Source organism: Juglans regia, chromosome 15 (assembly GCF_001411555.2).
Source record: "Juglans regia cultivar Chandler chromosome 15, Walnut 2.0, whole genome shotgun sequence".
In the NCBI taxonomy this organism is placed as follows: domain Eukaryota; kingdom Viridiplantae; phylum Streptophyta; class Magnoliopsida; order Fagales; family Juglandaceae; genus Juglans; species Juglans regia.
Window position 1 is genome coordinate 6,286,215 of NC_049915.1, and position 15,439 is coordinate 6,301,653.

Below are 15,439 nucleotides of genomic sequence, written 5' to 3' on the forward strand. Positions count from 1 at the left end.
GTGTTGAAAATAATTATAGGCTTTGGACGGGGTTGAGATCTTTCATTTGTCTGGCATTGATGATACATGCTTGATGTTTTACTGGAGTTTATCTCCTTATAGGCATTCACTTTTGTGGATGTGTATGATCCCAATGTTTCCTTTATCTCAAATTTTAAACAAGTCCCTTGTTGACTCTTATGCAATTGCTTAATTTTTAGTTGATGTGTATTTCTTTTCACTGAATGTTTGGTGGATAGCGTTAATTTAAACTTTGTAATTAAGATACATATCTCATGCTCATTATAAATATATTTTACTGATTTGTTATTAGGTTTCTAAGAAGCTCCTAGATGGAAGGGAGATGGAGTTTTACAGATGGGAGGGGGATAATGCCAGGGTTGATGAGTGCCGTCCGTGAGAAGCTGAACATGCTTGGAGTGGTTAATTCCAACGCCTGTCATGCCTAATTAGTTTGCATTAGCTTTAAGTAGGTGGATTTCTTTATTTTTTGGTTGATGTTTGAAATTCTTCAATGCAGCACTGGAGTCGTGATGAGAAAAACAAATGCTTAAAAGAAACAACAAAGTCATTTCGGTTTTTGGGGCAGATTGTCCGCTTGATCATCTTAAAATCCACAGAAGATTGTTTGTGAAGAGGTTATGTTTCAGTTTTGTTTTTTTTACTTGTTCATAATAGATATCCTGCGCATCATTTAAACGACTTTCATCATGCTTTATTGCCTTCAACCCTTTTCAATTAGCTTGATAACCTAAGTTATTCCATCAAAAAGTTATATCAGATTGCATTTTTTATTTCCATGTACATGAAAGCTTCTTCTGAATGGTATCCCCCTTTGGTTATTGAAGTTGTGTATCGTTACCATGTTGACTATCAAATTTCGACCAGCTAGTTCTCAGTTACTGTTTAGCCTACTGGAAATCGTTGACAATATTTTATGATCTAATGGACTAATTAAGGGGAGAAAAATCCTGTTGTTTTGAACTATTGAACTAAACATATAATGGTTTAATTATGATGTTGTACCCCAATTGGAACCCAATAACTCGCCGACCACAGTGCACTTAATTGAATGAAGATGCCATTTGATTTCAAGGTTCATTGGCCTTGCTTCCTTGCGTTCTTTTAGCATTTTACTTTCTTTTATTTTCCTAGCTCTCTTTTAGCCATTGTCTGCAAGACAATCTTACAATTTCTCTTTTGTTCAATCTTGGAGCATGTAGTTTATGTTTGAGCAATTAATGCTAGATACGGTCATAGGTTGTGCAAGCATGCGCACACTCGTTTTGAAAAAGATTGGGATCCATTATTAAAAAATTAATTTTTCATTTAGGTTTCATATTTACTTTTTTTTATTTATTTATTGAAAATGAGTGTGCGGCGCTTAGACAATATGATATTAGACCCGAACTGGTTCATATTGAAAATGATAGGTCTCATATTTACTTCATAGTATATTATATATGCTATATATAATATATCGGAAAGCCAGTGAATTAGAAGTACCGATTTAGGAGTATGACCGATGCAGTTTTGGTTCTTCGAATCTCAAAGCCAGTGAATACCAGTTCGATTCTAAAATATATCTAAAACTGAATCGAATCAGACTGATTACACCACTAACGATTGGCATGTAGATCATATGCACATACCAAGACAGCAAATTTTGAGATTAATGGGACATCTCTCTCATGGTTTTTTTTTTTTTTCCTTCTGCTTTCTACTTTTGTCTTTATCGGCAGGACAGAAGAGATTGTGTAATTATTATAATTCACCAAAAACCAGGAAATTATTAGGTACTTATTAAGTACTATATAATGCCCTCATCTTATTACAAAATGTTATGGATTAAAATTGTTTATATAAATACAAATTCTTATCAAGTGGCTGTGTTTTGTACGTGACCACCTAATTAGTAGATACTCCCCACACCCGAAATAGCTTCTTGATGAATACCAAAATGATTATTACTCGAATACATGAAAGTACTGGCCGATCTTTATTTATAGAAAAATTACATTGAACAGAATATTAATAGAAATATGCTAATTATTGTGAAAATCAAAACAAGATAATAATTAAATCAAATTCATGATTTGATATTATCTCTAACAGTACTGTAGTCAACAAGAACTCTTATCCCTACCTAGTAGGATAGCTCCAGAATTAAGATAACCCGAGACAGAGATAACAAAGACAGAAGGCAGAACGAGCGTAGGTGCAACAAAGCTTCGTGAATGTCCACGAAAACGCATTATTTAAGGATTATTGAGGTGGATCATGTCTCCGTGATATGGTGAAGAAGCGAATACAATTTCGTGAAAAGACTTTCCCCTGGAGGGGAATTTCTCCCAAGCCATGACGTATTCGATCGTTGAATGACGAATTCGTCAATGATCCTCACAGTCCTTAACGGGTCCTTGTCCGGATCAGATGCTTCCCATTGGCTGGGAAAATCTCTATTGTAGCTCAACTTGTTTTTGTCTTCATTTTCCTTCTCCCATTGGCGATCTAAACTCCAGTCCAGTGGGATCTAAACAAAGAAGAATGTCAAACAATATTGGCACTTTCAATCTTCCCATGATAGTTTCTTAATGTCCAACAGTTAGCTAATTGATAAATTGGTGATAGCCATAGTCCATCCTTTTTAAATCCTTGTTGACATGGTAGGCATTTGTGACACGTGTAAAGTTTGTTGTGATGACGTCTATTATTTGAGTGATTACGTTGGAACTTGTTTACCCTATGGACTAACAGGAAAAATGATCATAAAAGTGAATGAATATCGATGCATGCATGCATGCATGGTTCTTTACCTTATCAACTGCAAGGGTGTAAACATGAAGATCGCCATTAGATTCGATGTGAAATCGGGTGAAAGCCTTGTAATCGGCAATCCTAAGAGAGGAGAAGGCTTCGTCATAATGCAAGTCTAACCAGTTGACGCAGATGTATAGATAGATTCCAAACACATATGAAACTGCAGGGGTTGACAAGAGCCAGAAATAAAGGAACACTGAGCCATAGTAAAAAATGGTATCCAATCGAGAGAGAGATGCCATCCCATTCTTGCAAATATTGATCCGTGTGACAGCCATGAGCTGAGAATACATTTGGAATGAAATCATGATCATGTGTCTTAGTAATAAAGAAAAAGATCAGAAAAGCAGTATTTATTTTAAATATTTCTGCAAAAGGAAGATGTTTTCTTACCTCTGGCACATCAAATGCAAACATGAGATTCTTGATATATGTAGAATAAAGGTCAGAACTCCATTGTTTTATACCAGCTCGTGTTCCATTTGAAAGACCAAAGTGCCTACTTTTTTCTTGGGATTCATACCATCGATATAAAGAGTGATACCCTGCTTAAAAAAAACAACTTTTATTTATTAGGAATTAAAATATTCATTACTCTCCCTTTCCTTTCACACACACATATTCCTCTTTTTACAATGACCAATTGTTTTATATATATATATATATATATATATATAGACACACACACATATTCCTCTTTTTACAATATGATATAAAACTATGAAGCATGAAAATAATGGAAACGAACCTGAAGTTCCCAATAGTTTACGGTGGACAAGCACCCCAACACCCAGTTCCAACACCAGCATAAGAATTAGAGCTGCAGAGAGATGTGCAGAAACATGAAGAATTCCAATCGCTACCCTTTTCTTCCATGACACTTTGGAGGGTATGAATGCCATTGCCACGACTACCAACAGCATAGCAGCTCCTAGAGAAACGTAAGAGTGTTCCAGCATGTATATAAAAGCATTCCACAGAGTACGGAAACAAGTTCTCCAAAAACCCAACTTGGAATCTACTTCAAAGACGTGATCAAGCTCACACTAGGCCCCAAAAAAGATCAGATCAGTCATATGGATACTAAATTTAGGGTAAGTACTTCCATTGGTTTAAATAATGGGAAATTACCTGTGGGATCATAGAAAAGACCAACATATAGTACATAATGCCCCCAACAAAATCAAATTGCGAATTCTCCTTTCGAAATTTCCAAATATTTCTAAATCCAAGCTGAAGTAAATGAAAAGGAAAATTATGTCCAAGAAACAAAAGCTAAAATGTTTATGAAACTTGAGATTGGTACTCATGATAGGGGATCCATGCAAGTAGAGAAAATTACCCTCCTTGACGTTTCTTTGTCTGGATAACTAGGTCCGGAGTTATAGGAAACTCCATGAGATTCTTTAAAACCACCAAATACATGGGTGGGATGCAAGAATGCTCCGCCACAACCATTTACAAGCAGATGTTGTGCATAAACTAAATCATTCGATTCAGGTACCATTGAGTGGCGCATATAGTGATGTATGTCCCCAGCAATTCGAAGCTTACACCTTTCTTTCAAAATGTTACAGATCAACTCTGACAGATTATCCCTTTCGACATCAGTACCACTTTCGTACCAATCAACAAGCCAGTCCGGTTGGTGTGTCATTACGATCACAGCGTCGTTTTTTCCGATCTTATTAGTTACACATGATGTTTAGACATTAATGTCGTGAAATCAACAAGATTATGAAACAGAATCTGAACTTTCAATGTCTACCTATTTGGGTCTAATCATATGGCCTCCAAAAAGTTAAGAATTTTAACTAACAATACCCTGGCACAGGTCGATCGTATTAAATCCAAAATGACCATTTGCAATGAGAACGTGTCCGTTTCGTGGCAAATGGTTGTTTTGGTCACAAATATATACTTTGTAAAAAATAAACAGTTTTTTGTACTACAACTAATTATCGCAAAATTACGATAAACATCTGACTAGTGATCATCGTTTCGTAACTATTTACGTGATAATCATGGGCTTTAAATTAATGATATTTTTATAAAATAACTTATAAAAGTGTCTTAATTTTATAAAAATACTCTCATTTTAATACATGAATATTCTGTAATGTTGAAGATGCGTCAAGTTTTTTAAGTTTGTATTTTCATTAATGGCATTTTTTTGTAAATAGATTAATGGCAAACGTGTAATATTTGAGTGATGGCAAAGTTGTAATATTTGAGTTTATATAAAAGGCTATTGCCTACTGGACGTGAAACGAAGCAGAAGAAAGAAAAGTGATTTTATCTTTCGACGCTGCACGCTGTTCTAGAGAGAAACGAAGGGGTTTATCAAACCCTAGTTTTTCAAGATCAAATTGAAGCTTGAGTATATGATCAAGTATATTTTATGGTATGGTTTCATGCTTTGGTTCGATATCGAAAAGGTCGATGGAAAAAATGACTTTAGGTTGTGGAGGATCAAGATGAAAGCCCTTCTCACTCAACAGGGTCTCCAAGAAGCTCTTCTTGGAGAAAATAAAATGGAAACTATTGAAGAGAAGGATAAGAGAGAAATCTTGAGGAAGACTCACAGCACACTCATTCTTTCCCTCGGAGACAAAGTTCTGAGGGAGGTAGCCAACGAAGACACCGCTGCTGGAATCTAGCTGAAATTAGAGGGCCTCTACATGACAAAATCTCTGGCCAACCGACTGTACAAGAAAACAAAACTCTACACATTCAAGATGTCTGCAGGTATATCGATTTCTGACCATCTCGATGCTTTCAATAAAATTATTTTAGATTTGGCTAATATTGATATTAAAATTGACGATGAAGATCAAGCAATTTTATTGTTGAGTTCTCTGGATAATTCTTATGCTAGTTTGAAAGAGACCATGATGTATGGGAGGGAAACACTGACCTTAGATGAGGTTCAAGCCGTATTACACTCCAGGGAATTACAAGCCATATCTGAAATAAAATTTGAAGCTGGGGAGGGCTTGACTGTGCGAGGGAGAGCTGAAAAAAGAGGTCAAAAGGGAAAGAATAGTAAAAAATATGTGAGGGGTAGCTCTAAGTCTAAAGGGAAGCAATTAAAATGCTTCTTATGTCACAAAGAGGGGCATTTCAAAAGAGATTGCCCCAATTAGAGACCTTACACAGGAAATGGGTCTAAGGAGGAGGGGGATGCCTCGGTTGTGAGTGATGGGTATGAGAGTGCCGAGGTTCTAAACGTGTCCAAGATTGATTCAGGAAAAGAATGGGTCCTTGATTCAGGATGTTCTTTTCACATGTGTCCTAATAAAACATGGTTTGAAACTTTTACTAGTTTAGATGGGGGGTTTGTGATACTTGGCAACAATAAGTCTTGTAAAATCCAGGGTATAGGGTCGGTGAGACTAAGGCTCCATGATGGTATTGAAAGACTCCTAACTGAGGTTAGATACATACCTGAATTAAAAAGGAACCTAATCTCACTAGGTGTGTTAGACCAATCCGGGTACACCTTTAGATCTGAATCTGGATCTTTGAGGGTTGCTAAGGGTTCACTTATCGTGATGAAAGGAGTCATTAAAAATGGCTTATATACCTTCATTGGGAAAACTGTTATAGGTGAGGTTTCTTCTATCCTTGAGAAAGGTGAGGATAGAGTTGTTCTATGGCACAAAAGATTAGGTCACGTGAGTCACAAGAGACTTTTAGAACTCCATAAACAGGGGTTGCTAGGTGAGAAAACTCTGAAAAATTTACCTTTTTGTAAGGATTGTATCCTTGGGAAAGCCAAAAGTATAAGCTTTAAAACAACCACTCATACTACAAAACAAACCCTGGACTATGTGCACTCGGACCTTTGGGGTCTAGCTAGGGTCAACTCACATGGAGGGGGAAGTTATTTCCTCTCTATAATTGATGACTATTCCAGAAAAGTGTGGCTGTACATTCTTAAAAATAAGAGTAACACTTTTGAAAAGTTCAAGGAATGGAAGAAATTGGTAGAAACTTAAGTAGGAAGAAAGGTTAAGAAATTAAGAACTGATAATGGGCTTAAGTATCTCTCAAGTGAATTCAATCAGTTTTGTAAGAAGGAGGGTATGGCTAGGCATAAAACAGTAAGGGAAACCCCTCAACAGAATGGTCTAGCCGAGAGGATGAATAGGACCATATTGGAGAGGGTTAGATGCTTATTGTCAAACTCAGGACTTCCTAAGTCTTTTTGGGCTGAAGCTGCCACAACTGCAGTCCATTTAATTAATAGGAGTCATTCTTCAGCCATAGGGTTTAAGACTCCTCAAGAAATGTGGACTGGAAAACCTTCTAACTATGACTACTTGAGGGTGTTTGGGTGTGTTGCGTATGCTCACACCCGAACTGACAAACTGGAACCAAGAGTTGTGAAGTGTATCTTTGTAGGGTACCCTGAGGGAGTGAAAGGGTACAAGTTATGGAATGATGAGCCAGGGATACAAAAGTGTATCATTAGTAGAGATGTGGTCTTTAATGAACATGAAATGGCTTGGGTTAAAACTAAAAGACTTGAACCCACTCAGGATACTAACCCAAAGAATATAGATCTTGAGGTGGAGCAACCTGACAATAATTTGAGAAAATTAGAAGGCCAGGATGCTGAGACTCAAACTTCCACTTCAGGTGATGAGGACCAAGGTGGAGTTAGTTCATACAACTTGGTCAGGGATAGAAAAAGGAAGGTTATAAAACCCCCAAAGAGGTGTGGTCAAGCTGAAATGACTGTTTATGTTTTGACCGTAGCAAATGAAGTTATAGAAATGGATCATAGATCCTAGAAGGAAGCCATGGAAAGTATTGAGTCTCATAAATGGGTACAGGCCATGGATGAGGAAATGGATTCTTTGAAAAATAATCATACTTGGGAAATGGTTGTTAAGCCTGAAAAGGCTAAGCTGGTAGGGTCTAAATGGATCTACAAAAGGAAAGAAGGCATACCAAGAGTTGAGGGTTCTAGGTATAAGGCTAGGCTGGTAGCAAAGGGATTCACTCAAAGGGAATGGATAGATTTTAATAAAATTTTTCCACCTGTTGTTAAACACAGTTCAATATGGTTAATTATATCCTATACTGCTTATGAAGATTTACATTTGGAGCAATTAGATGTAAAAACAGCTTTTTTGCACGGTGAACTAGATGAGATTTACATGCAACCCCCTGAGGGTTATGTAAATGAGTCCAACATTGATCATGTCTATTTACTTAAAAAATCATTGTATGGACTTAAACAGTTCCCAAGGCAATGGTACAAAAGATTTGACTCTCATATGTTGGACAATGGATTTAAAAGGAGTCCTTATGATAGTTGTGTGTACTTTAGGCATTCCGGGGGCCACCTTATCTACTTACTCTTGTATGTAGATGACATGCTTATAGCATGTAGGGATGCCGATCTAATTGAGGAAGTCAAGTGTATACTGAAAACAGAATTTGAGATAAAGGAACTTGGACCAGCTAAGATGATATTTGGTATGGAAATAGTTAGAGATAGGAAAAGAAGACTTCTCTATCTATCTCAGAAAAACTATATCACCAAGATCCTCAACAGGCTTGGCATGTCTAATTTAAAATCTATTAGCACACCAATAGGACAACATTCAAAACTGTCCATAAATCAAGCCCCTAAAACCGAGGAAGACATTAGATTTATGCAAGATATACCCTATGCAAGCATGGTGGGAAGCATCATGTATGCTATGGTGTGCTCTAGATTTGACTTAACCTATGCTGTTAGCATGGTAAGTAGGTTTATGAGTAACCCTAAGAAGCCACATTGGCATGCTATGAAGTGGGTATTATAGTATTTAATTGGAACTCAGTGTCTAGGTTTGAGGTTTGGAGGGGATGTGCAACAGGGGAATGAGTTAGAGGGATTTGTGGATTCTGACTATGCTGCTAATTTGGATACCAGAAAGTCTTTAACTGGTATGTATTTACAGCATTTGGAAGGGCTATTAGTTGGAAAGCTAATTTACAATATGTAGTTGCTTTATCAACAACTAAAGCTGAATATATTGTTATGACAGAAGCAATAAAGGAGGCTATGTGGTTAAAGGGTTTTTCACATGAGTTAGGCATATTTAAAGGGGTTATCACAGTGTGATAACCAAAGTACTATACATCTTGCCAAGAATTCAGTATACCATGAAAGGTCTAAACATATAGATATTCGACTTCATTTTGTGAGAGATGTAATAGCATCTAGAGAGGTTAAAGTAGAAAGGTTCCAACTGAGGAAAACCCTTTTGATACGATATGATATGATGTAATAGCATATTTCATTTCACCTCCCTCGGATTACTTTGCAGGAACAGTCTAGTGGAAGAAGAATATCACTTTCTAAGGATAAAAAACTTGTTAAGATGGAGATTTGTTGGAGATGTGTCAAGTTTTTTAAGTTTGTATTTTCATTAATGGCATTTCGTTATAAATAGATTAATGACAAACTTGTAATATTTGAGTTATGGCAAAGTTGTAATATTGAGTGATGGCAAACTTGTAATATTTGAGTTTATATAAAAGGCTATTGCCTATGGGACGTGAAACGAAGCATAAGAAAGAAAAGTGAATTTACCTTTCGATGCGGCACGCTGTTCTGGAGAGAAACGAAGAGGTTTTTCAAACCTAATTTTTCAAGATCAAATTGAAGCTTGAGGAGATGATCAAATATATTTTATAGTATGGTTTCGTTAGAGGTTAATACAAGGAAGCCAGTCAATATTTTGTACAGTGATAAATGTTTGTAAGTGATCAAAAACTCAAGTTCTTTGGTGCTTTCTTCAATAATAAAGACTCCTAGACTGTTCTTGCCGTGGATGTAGACCATTATGGTCGAATCACGTAATTTCTTATATTGATTTTGTATTTTTTTTATTATTCTTATTTTTATTTTGATCTTGCATGTGTATATATTTTATTGGATTTGGTTGTCTGATATTCAATATTAAATTGCATATTACAACTACGTTAATTTGGTTTTGTTTGAGTATTTGTTTGTGAGAGGCTGAAAATACAACATGTAAAGATCAATTGTGAAAAGAGCTCAATGTCTATTAATTAAATATCTCTACTGCAAAAATAATAAAAAAATGATTGAGAAACAGAAACAAAAAAAAATACCTTTTCCCTTGCAAGATTTGAAAAGAATTGGAATTGGTAGGTATCGATATCACCATCGAGTGCAAGATCAAGACCGAAAACCCACCATCTTTGAGGAAGTTTTAAAGCGAAATAAGACGTCTTCTGAGGCATATACCACCCGCCCAACCACTTCTTCTCACATATATACTTCGTAAATGTTTGAAGACCATCAAACCAATCTGTCACCCCCAAAATTGAGAAAATAATATTACCATAAACACAATAACGTACGTACAGCAAGAAACCTGCTTTATTGGGGATGTGCATGTATATTTGTATTGCATGTTTATTTTGAGAATATAATACAAATAATGATTTATATTAGAGAAATGATAATTGCAGTCCTGAGTGCGCAAGTGTCGTGCAATCACGTTGAAAAAAGATAATAAATACGGAATCCACATAAAAAAATAATATTTTTTTAATAGTAGACCCCACTCTTTTTTAAAATGACTGCACAACATTAGCACACTCCAGATAAATTGCATGTAGCATTACTCTTTATATTATATCCTTAACTATTAAATTACGTACGTTCTCACATGCATGTTACATCGCCCAAAGAAATATGGGAAGGGCAAGCAGTTAATATATAAAACATGCATAAACATGGAAAGAATTTCAGAAGTCTCAAAATCATAAGAGCGAGCTAGGATCAACCATGGTTTCCGGGAATAACAAAACACTTAGGTCCAACATGACCACGATCCCGTTTATGCTTGTTAGGCAGTTGAAGAGCATACTCGAAAGGACGTATGAAGCGCCTTTCATATGTGTATTTTGACGGATTAGGGTACCTATAAATAATAGAAGCAAATTCTTTATTAAAAACAAAATGAGGTAATCATGTCTCTGACATTGATGATTTCGCGCGACAAAATGAGAACATATAACATATATATATATATATATATATATATAAATTGAAGTAATGCTAGATATTGTCTTAGAATGTGTAATTAAGCCATGCGTACTGTAATGTTTCAATGGAAGGCCCAAAGCACATGACCTATATTCCAAGAGCGGTGCTACTCTGCCGCCTGAGTAGCACCGCTCAAAGTGACCGCTAGGTTGACTTAGTTTTTTATTTTTTTCAATTTTTTTATTCATATTTTTTTATCATTTTAAAACATTTAAAAAAAATAAAAAAAATATCAATACACTAATAGTTACTTCCTTAACCATTAAGTAAACACTAAAATAAAAATAAAAATAAAAAAGGTGTCAAAATGAGATGTCAAACTAGCATTTTCCATACTCCAAAAAGACTAGTCAATGATACAATTTGAGCCTCATTGAAACCTTATAAAGAGCAAGAATTTCTCCTTCCCAAGCAATGTGGGATCCCATACACAACATACTCTTATCCTTATCATATTAGCTAGGTATCACACACACTCCCTTTGAAGATAAGTGGGATTCACTTAATATGTGCTGGATTTTTTATGTGCTGAATTTTATATTTAAAAGAGAAATAATTTATACAATCTTAAAGTATATACGTACGCAAATCTCGCGCACTGCTTTAAAAAAATGATAAATTTATGATCCACATGAAAAAATCTAATTTTTTTTTAAGGTTAGTGTATGGGCAAGACTTGCACAATTTAAGACCATATCTAAGCTTACTCATCCTACCAATTGATTGGTAACTTTTTTTTTTGAATGGTAAGTACAAATTAGTGTCGAACTTACGCAAGATCCCCTCCAATGAGTAGCAAGTCTCCTCGTTTTAAGGTAAGCTTAGTGCCATTAGTGCCGTCACAACGAATGTCAAGCTTAGCAAGTAGACGTGTCACAGTGTAAGCTGAATTCCCACCATCGCCAGTATCAGCCATGAAATCAAACCACAGTTCATCCTTTTTACTAAAATCATACAAAAGATTCTGTTGATCTCGGGCTCCATGATTCTGTTCTCGAGCTCCATCTTGAACTTGACTCGTTACTGCCTGCAGATTAATATATATAGGAGAAAGGGGGCAGTAATGCTCAAGACAAATTAATATTAATATTGAGAAGAAGTACTAAATTTGTTGCTGATTGTTCCCTACACTAAGTAACTTATATAAATTAACAAGCTTAACCTTCTAGTACTCCTATATATGTATTCAGCTTTTTTTCAATAATCTTGGTAATATATTCTACTATTCAAAACTGAAATCGTTGTCTTCTACTTCAATTTCAATAATATTAGGATCTAATTTCTATTATTTGATTCACCAAAGTTAAGAACTATTAGATCATTCACAGAGAAATCTTACAAAGATAAAGTTCATAAACCGATATGCGTGACTAGATATATATTGTTATACGTTAAATCTTGATCTTTACAATAAAAAGACTAACAAGCCACGTCAATTTATAAACTTTGTTTTTATGAAATTTCTTTGTGAACCAAACATTTATCTAAATAAAAGCTGATTGAAAATATTAATATAATAGAAATTGATATGGAGAAGAGAGAGGAGAAAGGCTTTGAGGGCTACATCTTTACTATTCACAATGATTTAAATACAAAATGTTGACATCTATTTATAGCGAAATTACATAGAGATGTAATATGGTAAATATATTTGAAAATCAAATCTATTGATTTGATAAATATGAAAATCAAATCAAGATAATATCAAGTCAAAATTTTGATTTGATAATATTATCTCTAACATCACCCTCAAACTCAAAGTTGAGAATTTGAAATCTTGAGTTTGAAATTTGATTGTAGTTTTTGTATCTATTGATTGGTCACCAATAAGATCATGAAAATGCTGTTGAAGATGAAGTCAATGACAATCGGAATATTAAATCTTGAGTTATGGCCAACGGTGCCCTTGATTAACTATAGACCAAAATCAAAAAGCCAAAATATAGATTATCTGGGGTTTCAAACAACACTCATAACAGACCAAAATCCTATAAAAAAGATTCACAGATAATAAAGATACTCCAAATACATGGATAAGAGACAACGTATAATTGAACGGCGATGAAAATTTGTAAGAGATAAAGCTAGCGGAAAAATTTTAAAAGAAATAGTCCACATAATCGAGTCTAGAGTTGGTCAAGGACTTTGATACCATGAGATAATATAAAATTTAATAAAAATTGATATGGAGAAGAGAGAGAGAAGGGATAAAAGACTTTGAAGATTACATATTTGCCATTCTCAATTATTTTGAATACAAAACATTGACCTCTATTTATAGCGAAATCACGTAGAAATCATGTGATAAAGTAAATATATTTGAAAATCGAATCTCGTGATTTTATAACTATGAAAATCAAATGAAGAATATCAAATCTCTAACAAAAGTATATCATGATCAATCTGTGGGACCTAAATGGCAATATAGGAAACAAAATATATATAGAAGATGGAAAGATTTTATTACCAAGAGCTAGCTGCTTCGCAAGGAAAGAAGTTACATATACCTGCATTATACGCAAGTCAAAGCGACCTAGGAAGATATTTACTGACACCAGGAGGTCAAAAACAGTCTTGTAAAGGTCAGCTGAGGTTCTGCGATAAATAGCAAACACCAGAACAGAGACAACAACTACTTGAAAATCTTATTAACAAGGCCAACCTAGGAGAAAAGAGTTCTTTTGGGAACAAACAAATAAGAAAAGATGGCATAGATCTGAGAATTGTTGATACCGCCACAAATAAGTTTCATAAAAATAAATTTATAAATTGACGTAATTTCATATGATCATACGTTAGATCTATTTTAAAATAATTTTATAATCTAACATACTACATCAAGTTATATCAATTTATGTATTTATTTTAGAGAAATGATAGTTAAAGCATACGTACCCTGAATACCAAGGAACCATATCTAAAAAATAAGGCTTCCGACAATCTTGTTCCGATGATCTGTCCAACAAATTGATTTTATATAAATCACTCAATCCAGGCCAGTCATTAAGGCAAGATGCCTTAATAATATTCCATGTATTATCAAATATGGAAATTAGATTAAAGATTTACTACATACACAAATAATTTATACAAAAGTAAAATTTTCACAAGCTGACGTGGTTTCATGAGATCCATTATATCTGCTTTACAATCTGACGTATCACATTAAGTCATATCATGAATTTGTGAGTTTAAAATTTTATATAATCAATTTGTGGCTAAAGTATTTCTTATAATTATATTATGCATGCTTTGAACATTATAAAATGAAACTACAAGCTGACAGTACTCACTTTGATTCTCTCTTTTGGTAATAATGCACGTAAATGTTAAGGACTATAAACAGGGGCCATGAGACGTGGGTGTCATATGTTATTTGAGTACTCTCTGTAATTCTTGAAGGCCCCTGTAAAAAAATAAAAATAAAATAAATAAATAAATAAATAAAAAGATAGCGATACGCGGATATAAATCGAAGTATATTATACATATATAATGAATAGTATATTATTCAATTCCTCGTATTTTCTGTTGCTGAAGTATATATGATGATGACAAATTGAGTTCACTTAGAAATTTTATGGCATATTGATTCTGTGTTGGGTATAAATACCCACGGCAGGCAGGGAAAGCTGCAGCTAGGCGACTAATAAGAAAACTCGAGTGCATAACGAGCGAGGAAAGGATAGCGAGCCGCTAAATCATGGGAGGTTGCATGTAGCCGTACCTCAATATGAATGGTACCATTCTTATACCGGATCCAACCACAGCAGGCTATACTGAAAACCTTCAAAACATGAAAAAATATTCAGAGGTACTGATAGAGGAAAACCGTACGTACTTAGAACTCAATTATCTGAAATCAAGATCAGTTCTGATCCTCTCCAGGACTTACTGCAGAATGTTTGAAAATGTTCCCTAGGTTCCAATTTGGAGCCTCAAGTTTAAGGAAGTAGTACGCGAGGCGACCATAAATAAAGAGGAAGACGAGAAGAAGCAGAACAGAAGAGGCAAAAGTTGTCAAGAAAACAGACATATCGTAAAAGTTGTCCCTCGGCTGAGGAGGGAGATGATAGAGAGCTGCTACTAAAAGCCAGTACAAGTACCTGCAAGAGTCGATCCATATATAATTTATTCCTAAAATTATAGTAATTACTGGGTACATATATATATATATGTTAATTATATGTATGTATATGTATGTATGCATATGTGTGTATATATATACGTGTGTACCGCGTTGATAATGTAATTTTACTGCTAATAATGGTGCATGCATTGTGATCACATGGTGAATACATTATTAATACATGATCATTTAAAGTAATTTTTAAATGACTTGGCAGTTGGCATCATATGCCATCATTGAAACGAAATTTATATCATATATTAAGTGAAATGAGGGAGTCATGAAGAGGATTATGATCTCCACACTACACGTGCAAACACACACACACACATATATATATATATATATATATATATATAAGATATGTGTTTCATGTACGTTAGTGCACATTTCCACGCGTGCACATG

At 34.7% G+C, this 15,439-nt stretch overlaps 1 protein-coding gene across 1 annotated transcript; it reads right to left on the bottom strand.

The window, feature by feature from the left end:
• Window positions 1–2,278: 2,278 nt before the first annotated feature.
• On the bottom strand, window positions 2,279–14,939 carry LOC108992326. Its single transcript, XM_018966859.2, has 13 exons — window positions 14,799–14,939; window positions 14,631–14,690; window positions 13,799–13,920; window positions 13,411–13,498; window positions 11,677–11,930; window positions 10,642–10,778; window positions 9,961–10,160; window positions 4,163–4,504; window positions 3,952–4,053; window positions 3,569–3,866; window positions 3,214–3,365; window positions 2,817–3,101; window positions 2,279–2,533 (listed from the first exon to the last, which is right to left on the bottom strand). The coding sequence occupies exons 1-13, from the start codon at window positions 14,937–14,939 to the stop codon at window positions 2,279–2,281; spliced, it is 2,436 nt and encodes an 811-aa protein (XP_018822404.1).
• Window positions 14,940–15,439: the final 500 nt, after the last annotated feature.

What these genes read in the sequence shown, in the direction of transcription:
- LOC108992326 (XM_018966859.2), bottom strand. Translation starts at nt 14,939, where the DNA reads ATGTCTGTTTTCTTGACAACTTTTGCCTCTTCTGTTCTGCTTCTTCTC. An exon ending in ACATTTTCAAACATTCTGCA is followed by an intron (nt 14,691 to 14,798) that starts GTAAGTCCTGGA and finishes CATGTTTTGAAG; the next exon opens with GTTTTCAGTATAGCCTGCTG. An exon ending in ACACCCTTGCAGTTGATAAG is followed by an intron (nt 2,534 to 2,816) that starts GTAAAGAACCAT and finishes TTCTTTGTTTAG; the next exon opens with ATCCCACTGGACTGGAGTTT.